General features: G+C 50.9%; 1 protein-coding gene and 1 non-coding gene across 3 annotated transcripts; both read left to right on the top strand.

Annotated features, from left to right (window-relative positions):
* The first annotated feature begins 3,365 nt into the window (after positions 1–3,365).
* SLC29A2 (solute carrier family 29 member 2) lies at positions 3,366–12,641 on the top strand. 2 transcript variants are annotated; one of them, XM_069566693.1, is made up of 12 exons: positions 3,366–4,053; positions 4,321–4,402; positions 6,172–6,332; positions 6,595–6,734; positions 7,109–7,243; positions 7,853–7,950; positions 8,155–8,239; positions 9,241–9,377; positions 9,644–9,749; positions 9,852–9,937; positions 10,681–10,880; positions 11,561–12,641. In XM_069566693.1, exons 1-12 carry the CDS (start codon positions 4,025–4,027, stop codon positions 11,670–11,672), a joined length of 1,371 nt encoding a protein of 456 aa, XP_069422794.1. In that variant the 5' UTR covers positions 3,366–4,024; the 3' UTR covers positions 11,673–12,641. The 2 variants fall into 2 exon arrangements, with proteins under 2 accessions (XP_069422794.1, XP_069422793.1); XM_069566692.1 differs by having other exon boundaries at positions 3,794–4,053; positions 7,853–8,239.
* Positions 12,642–17,971: 5,330 nt separating this feature from the next.
* On the top strand, positions 17,972–18,078 carry LOC138427351 (U6 spliceosomal RNA). The gene has a single exon (XR_011251958.1). It is a non-coding gene; the product is annotated as a U6 spliceosomal RNA (small nuclear RNA).
* The last annotated feature ends 3,869 nt before the right edge of the window (positions 18,079–21,947 follow it).

Genomic DNA, 21,947 nt, shown 5'->3' with positions numbered 1-21,947 from the left:
TAAGGAAGTGCAAGTTAAAACAATGAGAAACTACTACCTACCTACTGGAATGGCTACAACCTAAAACAAAGACAGTATTAAATGCTGGCAAGGCTGTGGAGCAACAGGAACGCGCATTCATTGCTGCCAGGAATACAAGATAGTACAGGCACTTGCAGGACAGTTGAGCAGTTTCTTACAATACTAAACATAGCTATACCACATGAATTGTGCTCCTGGGTATTTACCCAGCTGAACTGAAAACTCATGGCCACACAGAACCTGAACGTGAACGCTTACAGAAGCTTTATATGTGATCACCAAACACTGGAAGCAACCAATAGGTGAATGGAGAAACAAACTGGGAAAATCCAGAAGATGGAATAGTATTCAATGACAAAAAGAAATGAGCTATTAAGGCACAAAAAGACAGGAGAAATCTCAAACGCATATTGCTACATGGAAGAAGATAGTCTGAAAAAACTATATCCTATGTGATTTTAACTATATAGCATTTCCGAAAAGGCAAAACTATACTCACAGTAAAGAGATCAGTGGTTGCCAGGGGTTATGGGGGATGGAGGGGAGGGGTAAATATAAAGCACAGGGGTCTTTTAGGTCAGCGAAACTATTCTACATGAAACTGTAATGGTGGGCACATGGCACTATGCCCTTGCCAAAACTCACGGACTGAACAACACAGAGTGAATATTAATGTCAACTACAGACTAGCTATATTAATATTAGTTCATCAGTTGTAACAAAGGCACCACACTAATACAAGATGTTAGTAATAGCAGAAACTGGGGAATGAAATGCGAAGGTGAGTATGTGGAACTCTCTGTTGCTCAACTCTTCCGTGAATCTAAAACCGTACTAAAAATAAAACCTATTACTTAGTTTTAAAAATCATGTTTATAATTTTCTCTGCCTAGACTAACCACATTTCACATATGGATGCAATGTATTATTGGTAAGGTTCAAATATACACAGCGCTTTTGGTAACACAGCTACTCTTTACGTAGAGGAACAGCTGCACGTGGCTTTGTCTGGAACTTTGCCAAGACTTGGTCACCATTTCAGTAAATCACATCGCCCAGAGCAAACTAGCAGTCTCAAGTGGCTGGTTTGCCTACACTGTATGTGCATTACAAAAACAGTAGCTATATAAAGAGGCGCCGGCATCAGATTGCTTCACTGTGCCTGAGCATTACCATATTCAAACATGCATTCTTCTTTATCCTGGGTAGTACAATCAAGTATTTTATTGGCATTAATTTTTGTGTGTATAGATAGGCTTTATGATAGGTGAATTTCATTGCAGGATAGTAACAGAATACATATTAGGAGGATGACTGGACTTTCCTGGTGGTATAGTGGATAAGAATCTGCCTGCCCATGCAGGGGACATGGGTTTGATCCCCGGTCCAGGAAGATCCCACATGCCTCTGGGCAACTAAGCCCATGGACGGGCCACAGCTACGGAGTCTACGCCACAACTACCGAAGCCTACAGCTTGTGCTCCACAACAAGAGCAGCCACCGTAATGAGAAGACCGAGCACGACAACTGGAGAAAACTCATGCATAGCAACAAAGACCCAGTGTAGCCAAAAATAAATATGTAAATAAAATTAAAAAAAAAAAAAGAATGACTGAGTCTGACTGCACAGAGAACTCCTCCTTTAAAATGAAATCCACACTCCTTACTCAGCACTCGGTCATGACTGGACCTGCTGTTGCAGAGGCTCTGTCCCCTCCTCCTGCCGTGCCTGCCAAAGGGATCTGTTTGTATGTCCCTGAACGTGTTGGCATTCTCATGTCCATGACCTTGGTACGGGCTGTTCTCTTGGAGAAATGCCCTCATCGTCTTAGCTTACTGCCTCACAAATGCAGTGTTTCTCAAACCTGGGTTCCTCATGTCTTTCCATGGAAACCTGTGTCTCAGCTCTGCCCCCACCTACAGCCCCAAATGGGGCTTCATTTTCTATAAATTGTCTATAAATGACTCATTTTTCATAAGTAATTTTGTTAATTTCTATTAAATGTATAAATAAATTCATCTTCAAGGAAAAGTATCTATCATAATAAATAGGAAACCAGCATAAGTAGCCCTAAAAATAAAGTAACTATAAAAACACAGAATGAAAGTTTTAATAAAAATTGTTAATCTCTATTTAGGTAAAATTGTCAGCAAAAGCTCTGAGGTCAGTTCTGTGTGCGTGTGTGAGAGAGAGAGATTACCTAAATAGAGATTAACAAGTGTTAAAACGTTAGCACCACAATTGAGACTTTCCTCTTTGTCATATTCTAAAAGGTTGAAAGCAAATTGAAGACACAGTAACTTTCTCAGTCACTGTAATTTAAAGCTGACTCTGTTCTCTTGAAAATCACTTGCGTATCACTGCAATCCATTTGTTAACCAAACATTTTTCAAGCATGTGCTATGTACCAGGCAGCTGATCTAGACATTTGCAATAAACGCCATACTAAATAAGCACAGTCTTTGCCTCACAGACTGGAGAAAACACACACAGGTAACCAGGAAATGGCCATAAAATGTCATTACTTATGAAAATAATTTGTGACAAAATTTCTCCAGCATCTCCATTACGCACGCCAACTGCAGAGAAAACAAACCCTCTTGTAAATTATATGAGTTAGAGAAAATTAATTTCTAAAGTGCAATGGTTTATCATCTTTACGAAGTTTTTCACGGAAAAAGACTGGGAGCTGAATGCATCTTAATGTTTGATAAGATGTGAGGTGGGATCGTTGAAAGTCATATTTATTTATTAGCTGTACCCAGCTGCCTGTGTGTGTGTGTGTTAGTCGCTCAGTCCTGTACAACTCTTTGCGAAAGAATACTCCAGGAAAGAATACTGCAGTGGGTTGGCATTTCCTTCTCCAAGGGATCTTCCTGACCGAGGGATCGAACCTGTGTCGCTTATGTCTCCTGCATTGACGGGCAGATCTTTTATCATTAGCGCCACCTTGGAAGCCGGCACACGGGATCTTATTTCCCCGACGAGCGATGGAACTCGCTTCCCCTGCAGAGGCTGCGGAGTCTTAACCACTGGACCACCAGCAAAGTCCCTAAAAGTAATTTTTCTTTTTTTAAGTAAGACTAGGGAGCGGGCCTGGACGCTCCTCTGGGTCTCCCTTTCCTCCGGAGCCACTCCTCCGAAGCTTAGCCACACCGCCACCAGGAAGCCCCTCTGGACGCCCCCGAGGGACTAGACCCTCCGCTGTGCGCCCCAAAGTCCCGGCGATTCCCCAGGCACCCGCTGCAGAAGAGCTCATCTGTCTGTGTTCCAGATCTGCCCGCGGGCTCTGCCAGCTCCGACACCTGGCCCTCCCCTCTGCCTCCCGGGGGGGACCCAGCTCAGTGCTGCCCGCCAGGACCGCCGGCGACAGACGGTCTCTCCGGCTTCCCCCGGGGCTGGCCGCGCTCGGGTTACCACCCAGTGGTCTTGCACGTTAGCGAGCGCTAGCACCGCCACGGCACCACCTCCGTCTTGCCGGAGCCTGGAGAACTTCGCGCCAGGTCAGCTCCACAGCACTCGGTTGGGCAGGGGGCCAGGTCGGGGCGGACACCCCTACTACCTCCCCCCACCCGCCCGCACGGGTCCGGGCCCGGCGCCCGCAGATTCGAGGGAATCTTCCCGGATCACAGCCTCTCGGGAGGCACGGGGAGCGGTGGAGTCCGGGGACCAGGAGGTCAGGCCGCGGGTGGGCTGGAGTCTGGAATCCCTGGTCCTCGGGGGCCGGGAGGGGTGGGGCTCCCCACTGTCCCCGCCCCGGGGGCGGAGCCGAGGTCCGAGCCTGCGGTACTTGAGACCAGAAGAAACTGGCGTGGGGCTTCCTGCCCAGCTTCCGCCTTCCAGTGCCCGGCCTCGGACCGTGGAAGACCCGACCCCGCTTCCCGTGTCCACCACCGGCCAGACCCAGCCTCCCGGGTCCCCGGCTTGGCCCACGGGCCCCGGGGCAGGTTCAGGTGCGGCGCCCGCCTCTTTCTCCCACTGGGCTCATCCTGCCAGGCGGCCATGGCGCGAGGAGACGCCCCGCGGGACAGGCAAGTTGGGGACCATGTACGGTGCGGCGTATGGGGATCCGGTGGTCGTGGGCAGCGCAGAGCCGCTCCCTTTGGGCTCTCTAAAGCGCAAAGAAGACCAGTTGGAACTACAATTCCCGTCAGCCCCCTGCCTCGGGTGCCTGAGCCTGGGTGATGGGGGTTGTAGTCCCCTCTTCGAGCGGCGTGGGGGGAGGGTGCTGGTCTGGGAGGCGGAGGGGCCGCCAGAGAGGGAAGTCCTCCGAGTGACCTTCTGTCTGATCCTCACAGCTACCACCTGGTCGGGATCAGCTTCTTTATCCTCGGGCTGGGCACTCTCCTCCCCTGGAACTTCTTCATCACAGCCATCCCGGTGAGACTCGTGGCTGGAGTGATAGATCCAAGGCCACAACCACCAGCCGTCCCTCCAGCGGCCTTTCCCAACCACGCTGCCTGTGAGAGTCAGTCTCTCGGTCGGTCCAACTCTTTGCGACGGCAATGGACTGGAGCCGCACTGGGCTCCTCTGTCCATGGGATTTCCTAGGGAATCCTCATTGTGTCCCCTTTGTTGGCTGAAACAGAGGGCCGCAGAGAGGAGAGGACCCTCTCTCATGGCTAGGATCCACAAGCTTTCAGGAATGCCCAGATCCTAGCACAAGGCCACCAGGTGAGGAGATCCTGTGGAGCCAGCGAGGAGCTACCCACCCACCTCCCCTTTGTCATTATTCCTGGGCTGGTCACTCCAAAAGTGGTTATCCAAGCCTTTGATTTTCTTTGAAATAGCATGAATTACATTCATTCATCCAATGTACACCTAGAGTTCCTGGCACTGGGGTTATAGGAGGAACTATAGCTGAGGAAGATTGCATCCTCACCGAGCTTACATTATTTCAACGGAAGGCAGGAATCCAGGGCTGGTGTTCTCTTTGGTACGGGGTTATTCTTGTATATTAAAAGCAACAACTTTCCAGATGCCTCTTCAGTGCCTAGCTCTGTGCTGGGCCCTGGAGACCCAAAGATGAACCAGCCCCTGGTCTTGAGAGCAAGATAGGTGCCAAGGAAATGTTGGTAATGTAACATGATATGTGCCATCCCAAGCTTGGAGCAGAGTCCAGTGGGTCCCCAGGGGAGAGAGCAATTCCTTCTGATTAATAATAAGGTGATCTGTAACTTGGGAGAAGGGTAGATAAAGTATTTGTGTTGGGAAGGTGAGTGGTCAGAGAGGGGAGGGCATTTCAAACAGAGCCAGCAGCCTGGTGAAGGCAACGAGAGGCAGAGAGTGCCAACCTGTACAGAGAAAGGGCCAGAGCTTGGGGTGCCTGGAGCTTAGCAGGATGGAACAAGAAATGGGCCACAAAACAGAAACTAGTTCTGAAAGGCCCCAAATGCTGTTCCATAACCTTAGGGCTTTGCCCTGCAGGCCACAAGGAGCCATGGGTGGGGAGAGGGGCAGTTAAGCAGAGTTGTGGCAGGATGTCCCCACTCCAGTACTCTTGCCTGGAAAATCCCATGGATGGAGGAGCCTGATGGGCTGCAGTCCATGGGGTCGCTAAGAGTCAGGTACGACTGAGCGACTTCACTTTCACTTTTCACTTTCATGCATTGGAGAATGAAATGGCAACCCACTCCAGTGTTCTTGTCTGGAGAATCCCAGCCCTGGTGCGCTGCCGTCTATGGGGTCACACAGAGTGGGACACGACTGAAGTGACTTAGCAGCAGCAGCAGCAGCAGTGGCAGGATGTGTGTTCCAGAGAGAAAGCAGTTTGTCAGCATCTGATCCAGAGCCTGGCTTGCGGTCGGAGCTCCATAAATACCCAGGAATCTAGAAATTGCTGCAGGAGTGGGGGTGGGGGCCGCGACCGGCACCGGAGAGGAGGGGTGATCCAGAGATGGAGCACGGCCCAAGTTGGGGGCTCCTGGGCTTGGGCTCGGTCTCAGACTTCAGTTCAATTCCGTGCACGTTCATCGAGCTCCGACTAGGTGCCAGGTTCTGGGGACAGCGCAAGGACAGAGAAACAGTCCCGCAGAAGTTAACGGAGCGATCCCGGGCGTGGGAGGAGGCAGAGGAAGAAGGCTGGGGGGTTCCCGAGGGTAGGTAGGTTGTGGGGTAACCCTGTACCCTACCCCCTGGCCTCCTGGCAGTACTTCCAGGGGCGGCTGGCGGGGGCCAACAGCACCGCCGAGACCCTGGGCACCAACCACACGAGCCCCGCAGATACCTTCAACTTCAACAACTGGGTGACGCTGCTGTCGCAGCTGCCGCTGCTGCTCTTCACACTCCTCAACTCCTTCCTGTACCAGTGGTGAGAGCCCCGCCCCGGGGCTCAGTTCTAGGCCCGCCCCCTGGGTCCCGCCCCCTTTGCTGAGGCAGCTCCATCTGGGCCCCGGGCGGTGGGGGGCGCGGGGCGGGGCGGCGAGGGGGAAGCCCTCCCATCCTCCCTCCCCTCCCTCTGGGTCTTTCCCCGGGCCCCCACTGTCCAGCGCTGGGATGAAACTCTTCGCCCTCCTTCCCTCGCCTGGCCCGAGCCCAGCGATGCCCACTCTGCCCCTCACGCTTCCAAACAGCATCCCTGAGATGGTGCGGATTCTGGGCAGCCTGCTGGTCATCCTGCTCCTCTTTACCCTGACGGCGGTGTTGGTCAAGGTGGACATGAGCCCCGGGCTCTTCTTCTCCATCACCATGGCCTCCGTCTGGTTCATCAACTGTGAGCACCTCGGCCCCCCCGCACCTCCCCACCCTGCCCCACCAGGACTTCAGCCGAGCCTCTTGTAGCTGAAAGGGCCCAAGGTATCGAAGGGAAGACAGAAGAAACATCACCCATATCCCCGAGGAGAAACCGAGGCCCAGAGGAGAGGAGAAGTCACTCGTCCCAGGCCCCGCAGTGACCTGAGAGCTGGTCTTCTGGCCCCCAGCCCCTCACACCCAGGGCTGCACCTCGGAAGAGGAATGCATGTGGGGTGTTACACCAGAGTGTCCAACCTAGTCCAGAGTCCCCTGTGCACCCAGCCGACACCCTCTCCAGGGAGCTTTTGGGGCCTACCTAGTTGAGCAGCTGCCCCCAATCCTGTCCTTCCACAGCCTTCGGTGCAGTTCTGCAAGGCAGCCTCTTCGGACAGCTGGGCACCATGCCTTCCAAGTACAGCACCCTCTTCCTCAGTGGCCAGGGCCTGGCCGGGATCTTCGCTGCCCTGGCCATGCTCATATCCATGGCCAGTGAGTAGATTTGGGTGGCAGTCTGGGATTCTGGGGAGCAGAGCGCGTGCTGAGGATGAGATGTTTTGGGCTGTGGTCGAGACAGAGGTGATGGGGTGATGGGGGAGCTGGGGATTGGGTGTGGGGCTCTTGAGTCCTACCATGAGAGAATGATGGGTGAGGACTGGGTTAACTTGGGGCCCAGGGCAGGATTCCTGAGGCCAGCACTCGCCTGTGGCAGTAGGTTGAGGTTGAGGGAAGGGGAGACAGGTGTGGGATTCAGATAGGCTTGGGTCTGAACTCCGGTTCCACTGTTCTCTAGCCAGGGGCATTGGATAAGGCACTTACCTGTGTTTGCTTCCCAATTTGAATGATTCTTACAGCTCCATACTCAGATTGTAAGAAGCGTGCATTTATAATGAGCACATAGTAAGTGCTCAACAAAAATGACAGAGTGAGAGATGTGAAGGGCCAGGCCAGGGCCCCCTGCACAAGGGTCCTGAGTGTCAGTGGGAGGAATGGAAGAGGCCGGGAGGTGAATCTGAGATGTGTGTACTGCGAAGTAGGACAAGCTCCCTGCGGGAGCTGGTGGACAGTCATCTCCCTTCTGCAGCTGAAGTCTCTGCACAGGTGGCGTGGATGCCCAGACGTCTGCCCTGGGGTACTTCATCACGCCCTGTGTGGGCACCATCATGTCCATCGTGTGCTACCTGAGCCTGCCCCACCTGGTGAGCTCAAGGCCCACTTCGGAGCATCACAGATACTGCCCTGAGTCTGAGGCCCTGAGAGAAGCCAAAGGAGGCAGAGGGGCCCAGTCCCGATCCCCAAAGGAGTCAGCCACTGGGGGACCCCAGCCTCTTAAGTCAGCAGGGTGGGGAGGGATCCAGGCACCTCAGCCCAAGCCAGGCAGGGACAACGCTTTCCTTCTGCAGAAGTTTGCCCGCTACTATCTGGCCAAGAAACCATCGAAGGCGCAAGGTCAGGAGCTGGAGACCAAAGCTGAGCTTCTCCAGTCTGGTGAGCCCGGGACCCTGCCGGGGAAATGGAAGAGCCAGGGGAGGCTGGAGCCATCTCCACCGGGAAGCGTTTCACCTCTGTCCCCAACTAGACCCCTCATCTCTAGGAGCCTCGAGTGAGCAGAGGCAGACGATCTTGAAGGGAAGTCAGAGATTGAAGTCATCCCTTCAATTGCCCTTTGGGCCTCAGTTTCCTCCTCCATAAAATGGGGAGGCAGCAGAGCTTCAGGCCTGCAGGTCCTAGATCCAGGTGTGTCTGAGTTTAAATCCTAGCTTCAAGACATCCAAGCTATGTGACCTCAGTCAAGTCACATAACCCCTCTGAGCCTCAGGGGTTTTTTTGTTTTTGTTTTTTATAAAGCAGTGGTAGTGGAATAATCCCTCTAAGGTGCTTAACTGTACCTGGTACATGTAGAAAGTGAAGTCGCTCAGTCGTGTCCGACTCTTTACAACCCCGTGGACTGTGGCCCACCAGGCTCCTCTGTCCATGGGATTCTCCAGGCAAGAATACTGGAGTGGGTTGCCATTTCCTTCTCCAGGGGATCTTCCCGACCCAGGGATCGAACCCAGGTCTTCCGCATTGCAGGCAGACACTTTAACCTCTGAGCCACCAGGGAAGCATGTATGTACTTAAAAAACAGTGAAGGTGAAAGTGTTAGTTGCTCAGTTGTGTCTGACTCTTTGCAACACCATGGACTGTAGCCCACCAGGCTCCTCTGTCCATGGATTCTCCAGGCAAGAATACTAGAGAGGGTTGCCATTAGGGAAGACCCAGGGGATCTTCCAGACCCAGAGATTGAACCTGGGTCTCCTGCATTGCAGGCAGTTCTTTACCAACTGAGCCAGCAGGGAAGCCTAATAAATAGTAGGTTGGCGTATTTCCATTAATTCTCTTGGCCTGCACCTGGGCTGGTGGAGGGTCACTTGTTTTAACTGCTTGGACTCTCCCCTCCTCCGGCCTGGTTGTCACAGGCATGACCCTGCCCTCTCCTCTTGCCCCAGATGAGAAGAATGGGATTCCCAACAGCCCCCAGAGGGCAGCCCTGACTCTGGATCTTGACCTTGAGAAGGAGACAGAGGTGGAACCAGAGGAACCCCAGAAGCCAGAAAAACCTTCAGTTTTCATTGTCCTCCGGAAGGTTTGGCTTGGATACAACCCCCAACCCTCATCCCTGGGGAAGAGAGAGCTGCTCTCTCCAGCCTACCCCAGAGACTCTTAGAATGGACTAAGACCTTAGTACTCAGCTTGTCCACCCCGAGGTGACAGGGTCATGGTGGGTCAGGGACACACTGGGCCAGGCTCCAGTGTCCCGCTCCCAGGGCCAAGGCTTGGGTGGAGGGGTTGTGGCCGCATGTTGGGCTCCGAGTCTGGCTGCCCCCTCACACCCCTTCCTCTGGCTCCCAGATCTGGCTGACGGCGCTGTGCCTCGTGTTGGTCTTCACAGTCACCCTGTCCGTCTTCCCGGCCATCACAGCCATGGTGACCAGCTCCACCGGTCCTGGGAAGTGGAGTGAGTAGTGGGAAGCGGCAGAGGACAGGGCAATGGGGGTGGAGGGGAGAGAGGGGAGTGGGCAGCCTGGACCAGGATGAGCCCCCTCTGTCCCCCACCCAGGTCAGTTCTTCAACCCCATCTGCTGCTTCCTCCTCTTCAATGTCATGGACTGTCTGGGACGGAGCCTAACCTCTTACTTCCTGTGGGTGAGCATGTCTACTGGGGTGATTGGACATTTGGAGAAGCAGTCAAGGATCAGAGAGTGTGGAAGAGCGCAGAAGGGTGACTTCCCAACACTGACTGGCCCGGGTCTGGGTTTGGTAATGGAACAGACAGTTAGCACAGAGCACCAGCCCCTGGAGGCATGCAAGCCAGGGCTTGGACTAAATTCTCCTAAAGCAGAAGCCATGTCCAGTTGACCTCTGTCTCCAGCATCCAGCTGAGGGCCCAGCCCCTGGTACGTGGAGAGTGTTTACACAGAGGTTCCTGCACCATGTGAGAGGTCAGGCAGGATTCCTAGTATTTGGATTGTTTTTCGCTACGATGCTGCTTCTTTCAATGAAATCTTCCAAGGACACACAACAAATATTGTAGATCAAAGAGGAGCTGCTCTGATTGGGTCTGGGTCCCCAGTTTCCAATCCCATCTGCCCCAAAGGGTTCTTTGGAACCCCCACGGGTGCTCAGCGCAACCAACTTTGAAAACCAGAGACGTTCTTCTAGTTCTGCCACTGAAAGAGCACAGACTGGCTCTCAGGAGAGGCAGAGGCTGGGCGCTTATGGGCGGGGTGGCCTTGGCCTTGCCCCTTGCTCTCCAGAGGTCCCTGTGCTGGGTCCTCCCTGGCTCACGCGGGGTAGGTTGGGGGAAGTGATAGTGGAATCTCTCAGGGGTGGCCCAGAGCAGAGGCGCTGCTCCCGGGGACCGCCCTCACCCCCGCCTTCCGCTGCAGCCTGACGAGGACAGCCGGCTGCTGCCCCTGCTGGTCTGCCTGCGCGTCCTGTTCGTGCCGCTCTTCATGCTGTGCCACGTGCCCGAGAGGTCCCGACTGCCCATCCTCTTCCCCCAGGACGCCTACTTCATCACCTTCATGCTGCTGTTCGCTGTCTCAAATGGTTACCTGGTGTCCCTCACCATGTGCCTGGCGCCCAGGTCCGGGGATGGGAAGGCGAGGGGAGGGCTTGGGAGCGGGCAGGTGGGCTCACTCTTGAAGAGGGACAGCCGCCAAGAGTTTGGCTTCTGTCCAGCCCGGCCCGAGCTGTTTCTCCAGGCCTCACTGGTGCCCCGTCATCAGGCCAGGCCCTCACTGATGGACTGGCCCCAGGCCAGGAGCTGAGGAGCAGGGGACTCGGCTGGGAGGTTCCTACATAGTAAGGCAGCCCAGGCTGATTCTGAGGCCTTGGCTCTGGTCCTCAGTTTCCCCCTCTGTGAGCAAGCAGGTTGCACTGTCATTCCTTAGGGCCCAGCTACTCTCCCACATTCTCAGTTGCAGGGGACCCAAGGTTGAGGTCACAAGCAGAGTTCCTGGGCTGCTTACCCTGGGGACAAGGGAGAGTAGAGAGGATAGGAAGACCAGGTAGGGGACATTTTGCCAAGAAGGAAGGCAGGGGCATCTGGACCCCAGGGGTATGAGAGACATCCGTGTCCAGTGGCCCCATTTTACAGATCAGGAAACTGGAGTCCAGAGGGAAGGGCCTCATTATAGTGGCCCGGAAGTTGGGCCAGCCCAGACTAGAAATCATCCGTCCTGTTGTTAGAGGGGCGGAGGGCATGGGGCTGGGTCCAAGGTGGGCCCCACATTTTTCTCAGAGCCCCTCTCCTGTGTGTTCCAGGCAGGTGCTGCCACAGGAGAGGGAGGTGACCGGCACCCTCATGACCTTCTTCCTGGCACTGGGGCTCTCTTGTGGCGCCTCCCTTTCCTTCCTCTTCAAGGCGCTGCTCTGAAGCGCTCCATCAAGGGCTCTCCCAGCGTGTCTCTTCAGAGCTGAGGCCCAGTGCTGGGGGAATGACGGGCCAGGCTCAAGCCTCCACCGGGCCGGGTGGGCGGGGGCCCTGTGGCCTGAGGGCTCCAGCAAGAGGTGGGCACAGCTCTCCTTCCAGGGCTGGCGGCCACTGGGAGTGCTGCTAGAAAGAATTCACCGCCTGCCATTCCAGCCCTCACCCAGGAGTGGAGCTGACGCACTGTCTGGATGCACATAAAACCTCACTGAAAGGGTGATCATCAGGGGAATGAGGGCCGAGGACCACAGCCCATCCTCACCGTCAGGACTGCGTTCATTAATCTCTACAAACCCACTGGCGAGTCGCCGGGACTCAGAGGCCACAGGTGGAGTCTTGCCAACCGTGTGGCTGGTGTGGACGCGGCCTGAGTCCGTGTGGGGGTGGGGGCCAGTCCAGGGCAGGACCTCCTCTTCTCTCCAGGCCTCAGCGACCCCTCGGTTGGGTCTCTCGGACTTCAGAACAGAGGAATCCAGGGAGGTTGAGGGGACGGGGGAGAATGAGTTAGGGATCTGAGGGATTTCAAAGGACCCTCCAGGCCTCAAACAGTGTCTAAGTCGCCAGCGCTCACTGTGTCCACTCCCCGGAGCCCAGTTGGGCTGCATTTTACAGTTTGCAAAACTGTTCCGACCTTGCCTTTTCGCTGAAGCCACATTGAGGCCCTTGGAGGGAGGCTGGCAGGGACTGTGCCCCTCTCTGTACAGGTGAGGAAACCCAGTCCCGGGGGAATGACCAGTTCTTGGCAGAGCCAGAACCCAGTCCCCACCTGCCTGTAGGTGCTTTTCTTCCTGCCCTCTGCCTGCTTCCCTTTTCCTCAAGGGGTTCAAGGCAAAAGCCCTGAAGACTACACCGTTTTTTGCTTGTGTTTCCCTCAGACCCTGCTCCTGTGTCTAATAACAACCGTCTTCATTTGTACGATGATCTCACTGAATCTTTATTTCCAAAGCGCTTTCAGTTCTGTTGACTTTGATGAGCTGGGTGAGGTGGGGATGATTGTACCCATTGGACAGATGGGATGACCGAGGCCCTGAGAAGGGAAGGGATTTGTGGGCATCCCTGGGCTGGGCCTTCCTGGCCACATGATGGCCAAGGGGTACTGGCTGGCAAGGAGCCCTGTGCTCCCAGACAGACTGCCTGGCTGCATGGGTAACTATGAGTCTGTCCCCGCACCAGCATCCTCTGCCTCCCCAGGCTCCCGCCTTCTCAGAAATGGAGCCTCAGAGATACAGTCAGCCAGTTCTGCAGAGGGATAGAGGAAAAGCCTGCTTTGCCACACATCTGTGCCACCCTGCCCAGGGCAGGGAAGAGCAGAGTGTTTGAGATTACCAGCACGGACCTTTCTGCCCATCTGCCCTCCTGCCTCCCATGGCCACTCAATAAACAGCTGTTATATACCAGGTGATGAGTCAGTGCCAGGCCCTGCTCAGAAGCCAGAGGCTGTTTTGCAACCAAAGAGGAAAGTGAGGCAAGATAGGACCTTGGGGACCTCCCCAGTGGTCCAGTGGTTAAGAGTCCACCTTGCAATACAGGGGATGCTGGTTTAAATCCTGGTTGGGGAGCTAAGATCCCACATGCCCAAAGGCAACTAAGCTCATGCTACAGCTAGAGAGCCTGAGTGTCACAGTGAAAGATCTGGCATGCCACAATGAAGATCCAGAGCAGCCACACACACACACCACACATACACACAAAAGATACGATCTTGGGAACTGAAATAAAGACACAGGCCAACTCCAAGTGAGGATTCATTCCTTCGACCATTATTCACTGTGCCAGGTTCTGGGTGGTCTGACAGCCCTGAAACAAAGGAGCTATGGCCCTGCTCCCAAGGCCATGGGAAATAGAATGTAACATGTGATAGGGCTTGTGAGGACTCTGCAGAATGTGTAATATGAGATGCTAGAGGAGAGGGCCATTGATCTTACTGGAAAGTTCAGGCAGGCATCCCTGAGGAGGTGTCCCCTGAACTGCGCATTGAGGGATGAATATGAGTTCGCTGGGCTGAGTTGGGGGTGGGGGAGCAACCCAGACAGATGTGCCAGAAAATGCAAGGCATGGATGGATATGGAATATTCAGGGAACAGTGGGGACTTCTGGCAGCAGGGCAGGGGGTGTGGGGAGTCCTAGGGTGTGAGAGATGGGGAGGGGAGAGGATAAGGCTGGGGCAGTGGGCTGCAGACAAATGCTGAAGGGCCTTAGGGGTGAGGCCTAACCAGGGAATTAGAGAGAGGACGAGACATAAAGGAGAAGAGGCAGCTCCCTCTACAGAAGCCATTTGACTTGGTGATTTAAGTGCATGTGCCCTGACCCAGAGTCCTGGGTTTGAAGTCAGGCTCTTTCCCAGCATGGGGAATAGGGATTCCTGAAGACTGGAGTCCTGGAGAAAGCGCTGGAGTACAGGTTGACATTTTCTAAATGGTAGCTGTAGTCCTGGGAATATTTTGTACAGACCACTAAGCCTAACTGTACCCTTTGGTTGGGACTGGTGGGAGCAGGACCCCAATAATTCCTAGGCCCCCTTCTCTTCTTCACCTTCAGGGACTATTGTCTGTTGTACTCAAAAGCTCCCTAGACCTGCCAAACCCAGCCATCCCAGGGAACCCAATGGTGCTGGTCCATGGCCACCTGGTGCAAGCCCAGGTGGGGCTGAGCAGTGGAGGATCGGTCCAGAAAGAGAACACCCACCCCTCAGGTGCCCTTATGATGTTACAACCTGGAATTCCTTCTTCCGGTCCTCCTCCCCGGTATACTCAGCCCAACTTTCTCGTCAGATCAGGATGCAGCTGGGTTTAATGTTAGAGACAAATACTTGAAAATTTTAAAAAAATAAAATAAAAGAGGACTTCTCTGGTGGCCCAGTGGCTAAGACTCTGTGCCCCCAATGCAGGGGACCTGGGTTTGATCCCTGGTCAGGAAACTAGATCCCACATGCTGCAACTAAATGCCTGTGTGCCACAACTAGGACCCAGGGCAGTCAAATAAATAATAAAACCTACTTTTTAAAAAAGAAACAAATACTTGGGCTGAGGGGCTACCCTTGCTGGTCCCTCTGCTGATGCCCAGCACTACCCCCTACCCAGCCACTGCCACCTCCCCAGCCTGACACAGCTCTGCCAACAGGCCCGGTTTCCCTTAGAAGCAGCCAGTGTCCACAAACAAACAGTTGGAGAGGGCTCTAAGTGGCGGGCACTGAGACAGGCTCATGGAAGGACGCAAACATTGGAAGGCCAGTCTTTATCCTCAAGCTGCTCGCCTTTTCATGAGATGGACACTTCCTGGTTTGGTAAATGGATTTGGCTCTCCAATTAAAAGTCAGAGATTGGACTTTTAATGTGAAAAGCATTGGCCAGTGGTTGAGAATCAGCCTGCCAATGAAGGGGACACAGGTTAGATCCCTGGCCTAGGAAGATTCCACTTGCCATGGGGCAACTAAGCCCGTGGGCCACAACTACTGAAGCCCGAGCACCCAGAGGCTGTGCTCTGCAACAGGAGAAGCCACTACAATGAGAAGCCTGAGTAAACTAGAGAAAAGCCCACACAGCCAGAAATAAATCAATTTTATTAAAAAGGAGTCAGAGATTGTCGGAACGGATTTTTTAATGATTCAACTACATGCTTTCTACCACCTTAGAGTCAAAAACACAAACAGATTGAAAGTGAAAGGATGGAAAAAAGGTATTGTGTGCAAACGTAAACAAACGACAGTTCAGGTGGATATGCTAATATCAGAAAAACAAAAAGACTAATTCAAAAATCATTCAAGAGACAAAGAAGGATGTTATATATTTATGAAAGAGTAAGTCCACCAAGAAGATATAATAATTATATACATACCTAAAAACAAAGTCCTAAAAAATATGGAGCAAAAATTGACAAAATTGAAGGAGAAATAGACATTTATACAATAATAGAGACTTCAAGATTCCACTTTCAATAAAGGATAGAACAACTAGAGAGAAGATCAACAAGGAAACAGAGGACTTGAACACACATGAACCAAATAGGCCAAAGAGACCTATACACACAACACTTGACCTAAAAACAGCAGAATATACCTTCTTCCCAAGTGCACATGGAACGTTCCCCAGGAGAGATCATATATTAGGCCACAAAACAAAGCTGCAATAACTTTTAAAAGAGTAAAATCACACAAAGCATCTTTTCCACTCACAGTGGAACGAAACTAGAAACCAATAATAGGAAAACTGGAAAATTCACAAATACATGGAAATTAAATGACATTCCCCTAAACAACTAATCGGTTAAAAAAGAAATCAAAAGATAAGTTAGAAAATGCTTTGAGACAAATGGAAATGAAAACAACACACTAAATTTTACGGGATGCAGCAAGAGCCAGGCTGAGAGGAAACTTAGAGGTGTCAATGCCTACATTAAAAGGAGGAAGGAGCTCAGGCAAATTAAACCCAGAGCTAACAGAAGGAAGGAGATGCTAAAGATTAGAGAGGAGATGAACAAAAAGGAGGACAGAAAAACAACAGAGAAAAATCAATGAAACCAAATGTTGGTTCTTCAAAACAATCAATAAAATTGACACACTTTTGAGTTGTTTAAGAAAAAAAAGAGATTTTAAAATTACTAAAATCAGAAATGAAAGGGGTCATTACTATTGGTTGTACAAAAATAAAAAGCATTATAAGAGAATACTATGAATACTTGTAGGCCAACAAATGAGAAACCTAGATGAAATGGACTAGATGAAATTCTTAGAAACATACAAACTAGATGAAATTCCTAGAAACATACAAACTACCAAAAGTAACTCAAGAAGAAATAGAAAATCTGGATGTATCTATATCAAGGCATGAGATTGAATCAGTAATCAAAAACCTCTCAGGAAATTTCAGGACCAGCGGACTTCACACACAAATTCTACCAATCATTTAAAGAATTAATACCAACCCTCAAACTCTTCCAAAAAATATAAGAGGAGAATACTTCCTAACTCTTTGTATGTGACCAGCATTACCCTGATGCCAAAGCTAAATAAAGATATCACAAGAAAAGAAAACTACAAACCAAAATCCGTTATAAATATAGGTGTAAAATTCCTCACAAAACACTAGTAGACTGAACCCAGCAACACAGTAAAGAATTATACACCATGACCAAGTGGGAGTTTTTCTAGAATGAAGGTGGTTCATTGGAATGAACCTAACTTTGGACCTGGATTTTTAGGTCCATGCATCAAGGTAAATTGGAAGTAGTCAACCAGGAGATGGCAAGAGTAAACATCAACATTTTAGGAATCAGTGAACTAAAATGGACTGGAATGGGTGAATTTAACTCTGATGACCATTATATCTACTATTGTGGGCAAGAATCCCTTAGAAGAAATGGAGTACCCTCATAGTCAACAAGAGTCCAAAACGCAGTACTTGGGTGCAATCTCAGAAATGACAGAATGATCTCTGTTCGTTTCCATGGCAAACCATTCAATATCACAGTAATCCAAGTCCATGCCCCAACCAGTAATGCTGAAGAAGCTGAACTTGAATGGTTCTATGAAGACCTACAAGACCTTTTAGAACTAACACCCCCAAAAGATGTCCTTTTCATTATAGGGGACTGGAATGAAAAAGTAGGAAGTCAAGAGATACCTGGAGTAACAGGCAAATTTGGCCTTGGCATACAGAACGAAGCAGGGGAAAGGTTAATAGAGTTCTGCCAAGAAAATGCACTGGTCATAGCAAACACCCTCATAGCAAACACCCAACAACACAAGAGAAGACTCTACACATGGACATCATCAGATGGTTAGTACCAAAATCAGATTGATTGTATTCTTTGCAGCAAAAGATGGAGAAGCTCTATACAGTCAGCAAAAACCAAGACCAGGAGCTGACTGTGGCTCAGATCATGAACTCCTTACTGCAAAATTCAAACTTAAATTGAAAAAAGTAGGGAAAACGACTAGACCATTCAGGCATGACCTAAATCAAATCCTTTATGATTATACAGTGGAAGTAACAAATAGATTCAAGGGATTAGATCTGATAGAGTGCCTGAAGAACTATGGACGGAGGTTCGTGACATTGTACAGGAGGCAGTGATTAAGACCATCCCCAAGAAAAAGAAATGGAAAAAGGCAAAACAGTTGTCTGAGGAGGCCTTACAAATAGCTGAGAAAAGAAGAGAAGCTAAAGGCAAAGAAGAAAAGGAAAGATAAACCCATCTGAATGCAGAGTTCCAAAGAACAGCAAGGAGAAATAAGAAAGCCTTCCTCAGTGCTTGCTTCAGCAACACATATACTAAAATTGGAATGATACAGAGAAGATTAGCATGACCCCTGAGCAAGGATGACACGCAAATTCGTAAAATGTTCCATTCAAGTTGATGTATGGCAAAAACCACCACATATTGTAAAGTAATTAGCCTCCAATTAAAATAAATTAATTTAAAAAAAAAAAGAAAAAAGAAAGCCTTCCCTCAGCGATCAATGCAAAGAAACAGAGGAAAACAATACAATGGGAAAGGCTAGCGATCTCCTCAAGAATATTAGAGATACCAAGGGAACCTTTCATGCAAAGGTGGGCACAATAAAGAACAGAAAAAGCATGAATCTAACAGAAACAGAAGATATTAAGAAGAGGTGGCAAGAATACCCAGAACTACACAAAAAAGATCTTAATTGTTAGGGACCAAACAACGGGCTCTAGGACCTGAGTCATGTTTACCAGAAAGAGACAGGACATGTGCTCATCCTGCCTGGCCAATCATGTAACGCCAGCTACTCCTGTAACTGAGACAAAGAACTGCCTGTATATAAGCCGCCATACTCCTTTGTTTGGGATTCTTGTCGGATTCCACTGTGCTGGAAGAGACTTGGGCCCTAGCGTGCTAGAAATAAACTCCCTTCTTGCCTTTGCATTACTGTGGTGGACTTGCTCTCTTGGTCGGTTCGGAGATACGGGCTCGGTGCATAACATTTGGGGGCTCGTCCGGGATCTCTGTCCCGCCAGGGAGGACAACTCTCCTGGTAGAAGGGAGTAACCTCGTTAGGAGATAAGAGCTCTGAGCACAGGTGCTAACGTTGCAGAAGCCCAGATTAAGTCCGGGGCCCAGTATCGTACTGGGGAGGCATCTAGATGTAAAGTGCAGAGGCAAGTCCGGCGTAAGGCCGAGGCCCGGTATCGTGCCGGGGAGGCGGATGGCTCTGTGAACATCCTGCAGGTAAGATTGAGTGCACTGTCGGTGGCCACCTTGCGTTTGTTGTCTGTTTGTCTATTTGTGGTGTCTGCGTTGCTCTCTGTGTGCTCTGTTGGCTCCCAGTGTACTTTTCTGTGATCATGGGACAAACAGCTTCTACTCCTTTACCTCTTATGATTAACCACTTCTCTGATTTTAAGTCTAGAGCACAGAATCTATCATTGCTGGTGAAGAAAAGCAAGTTAGTAACTTTTTGTTCTGCTGAGTGACCTGCTTTTGATGTTGGCTGGCCACAGGAAGGCACCTTCAGCCTGCCTACTATTTGAGCGGTCAGAGAAAAGGTGCTCGCTCGCCCCCTACCCTTCAGGGCACCCAGACCAAACTCCATACATTTTGGTCTGGCAGGACCTGGTGGAAAACCCCCCAGCCTGGCTAAAACCTTTTGTTTTTCAGCCCCTCACTTCCCTTCCCTCTTCAGGTACTAGTCGTTGAAGCATCCAAAGAGAAAGAAGACCAAAAAAAAGCGCAGCAACCGGGTGAAACCGGTATTCTAGGAATCCTCACTATACCCCAATTTACTTGACCTGGAGACCGAACTCTCCCCGCCCCCCTATGCGGATCCACTTCTGCCCCCGCAGGTTCCTCAGGTCTCTTCTGGAGGGATACAAAGGGACACCGAGCCTTCCGCCCCAGCCGGGGAAGGAGGCCCCACCCAAGGGACTCGGGAAAAAACCAGGGGCATCACCAATATGGCGGAAGAAAACAACCCAGAGGCCCCCTCCTCCACAGTCCAGGCATTTCCAGTTCGGGCGGGGCCTGCCCGAGCAGACGGAGAACGGACACACCAGTACTGGCCCTTTTCCACCAGTGATCTTTACAACTGGAAAACTCAGACCCACTGCACAGCCTAACCTGATTGATGAGGGATTTCCCCTGACGCGGCCCTGTTGGGACTTCGAGCCCGCTAAAGGTATGGAGCGTCTCCGAGTGTACCTCCAGACTCTTATGGCCGGCCTTAGAGCGGCCGCCAGGAAGCCAACTAATTTGGCCAAAATAAATTCAGTGAGGCAGGAGCCAAATGAGAGCCCAGCAGCCTTCCTTGAAAGGATAATGAAAGCTTTTAGACAGTATACCCCTATGGACCCACAGGCAGATGAGTCACGAGCAGCAGTTATGTTAGCATTTGTAAATCAAGCAGCCCCCGATATTAAAAAAAAGTTACAAAAGATAGAGAGGTTAAGTGAACAATCCTTGCAAGATCTAGTGAGGGCAGCCGAGAGAGTTTTTAATCATAGAGAGACCCCAGAAGAGAGAGAGGACCGCATTAAAAGAGAAAAAAGAGAATTTAGAGCTGAAGAAAACCATAAAAATCAAAAAGAACCGGCCCAGATATTATTTGCTGGGGTTGAAAACAAAAACAGTTTCCAAAAAGGGAAAAAATTGGACTCAAAAACTGAAGAAAAAAAAAAAAAACAACGACAAGGCGTAAGCCTGAGAAAAACCAATGTGCGTTTTGTAAAAAGTTTGGACACTGGAAAGATAAATGCCCCCAAAAAAATCTAAAAGAGGGGCCCAAGAATCCCAAGAACGAGACTCCCTCTCCAGACAGTCATATCCTCTACGCAGGTGAGGATAGCGACTAGGGGGGTCAGGGCTCGAAGCCCCTCCCCGAGTCCTGGGTAGCTATAAATGTGGAGGGGAAACCGGTTGGCTTCATGGTGGACACGGGAGCCCATATTCAGTCTTAAACCAAAAAGATGGACCCATGTCTAAAAAAAGTAGCTGGGTGCAGGGAGCAACCGGGACTAAACAATATGGATAGACTACAAAATGGCATGTGAACTTGGGGGCCCACCAGGTGACCCATTCTTTTCTGGTGATACCTGAGTGTCCAGTGCCCTTGTTGAGAAGGGATTTACTGTCTAAAGTGAATGCCCAAATTCATTTCGACCATGGACAAGTGTCGGTTCTAGATGGGACTGGGCATCCTCTTCAGGTCCTATCTCTGGCATTGAAAGATGAATATAGACTCTACTTGCCAGAGGCCCCAGCGACAATAAGTCGTGAAGTACAGCCATGGGTTCAAAGATACCCTCAGGCCTGGGCTAAAACAGCAAGAATGGGACTGGCCAAACAGAGGCCCCCTATCATTGTGGAACTGAAAGCCAGTGCTTCCCCGGTGAGGGTACGGCAGTATCCCATGAGTCAAGAGGCTCAACAAGGAATTACTCCTCATATACAATGCCGCATAGACGCTGGGGTCCTGAAAAGGTGCCGGTCCCCATGGAACACTCCCCTGTTGCCTGTAAAAAAGCCTGGGGGAACTGATTTTAGACCGGTTCAAGATCTACGAGAAGTCAACAAACGGGTGAGTGATATTCATCCTACAGTTCCTAACCCTTATATACATTGCTAAGCAACTTGCCTCCAAACTACATTTGGTATACTATTTTAGATTTAAAAGATGCCTTTTTCAGTTTGCCTCTTGCCCCTGCAAGCCAAGAGATCTTTGCCTTCGAATGGCAGGAAGACGGTGGTCAGACCCCTGTGCAGCTGACATGGACTCGCTTACCACAGGGTTTCAAAAATTCGCCCACGTTATTTAATGAGGCCCTGGACGAAGACCTCCACGAGTATCGGGTTGAACACCCTACCATTGTTTTATTACAATATGTTGATGACCTTATGCTGGCAGCGGCTACAGAGAAAGAGTGCCAAGAGGCAACAGGTGACCTTCTCCAAACCTTGGGGACTTTAGGTTACAGGGCCAGTGCCAAAAAGGCCCAGATTGCCAAGCAAGAGGTTACATACCTCGGTTATAAGATAAAACAGGGCCAGAGGTGGCTAACACAGGCTATGAAAGAAACCATCCTCCAGATCCCTGAGCCGGCTAACCCTAGACAAGTGAGAGAATTTCTGGGAACTGTGGGATATTGCCAGTTATGGATCTTGGGGTTTGCAGAAAAGGTCAGGCCCCTATATGAAGGGACCAAAAAAAATAAGGACTGGAAATGGACTGAGCCAATGAAAGAGGCCTTCCAAGAGCTCAGGCGA

The sequence above is a fragment of the Ovis canadensis genome, chromosome 21 (assembly GCF_042477335.2).
Source record: "Ovis canadensis isolate MfBH-ARS-UI-01 breed Bighorn chromosome 21, ARS-UI_OviCan_v2, whole genome shotgun sequence".
NCBI lineage: Eukaryota > Metazoa > Chordata > Mammalia > Artiodactyla > Bovidae > Ovis > Ovis canadensis.
This window is presented reverse-complemented; position numbering and strand designations above follow the sequence as displayed.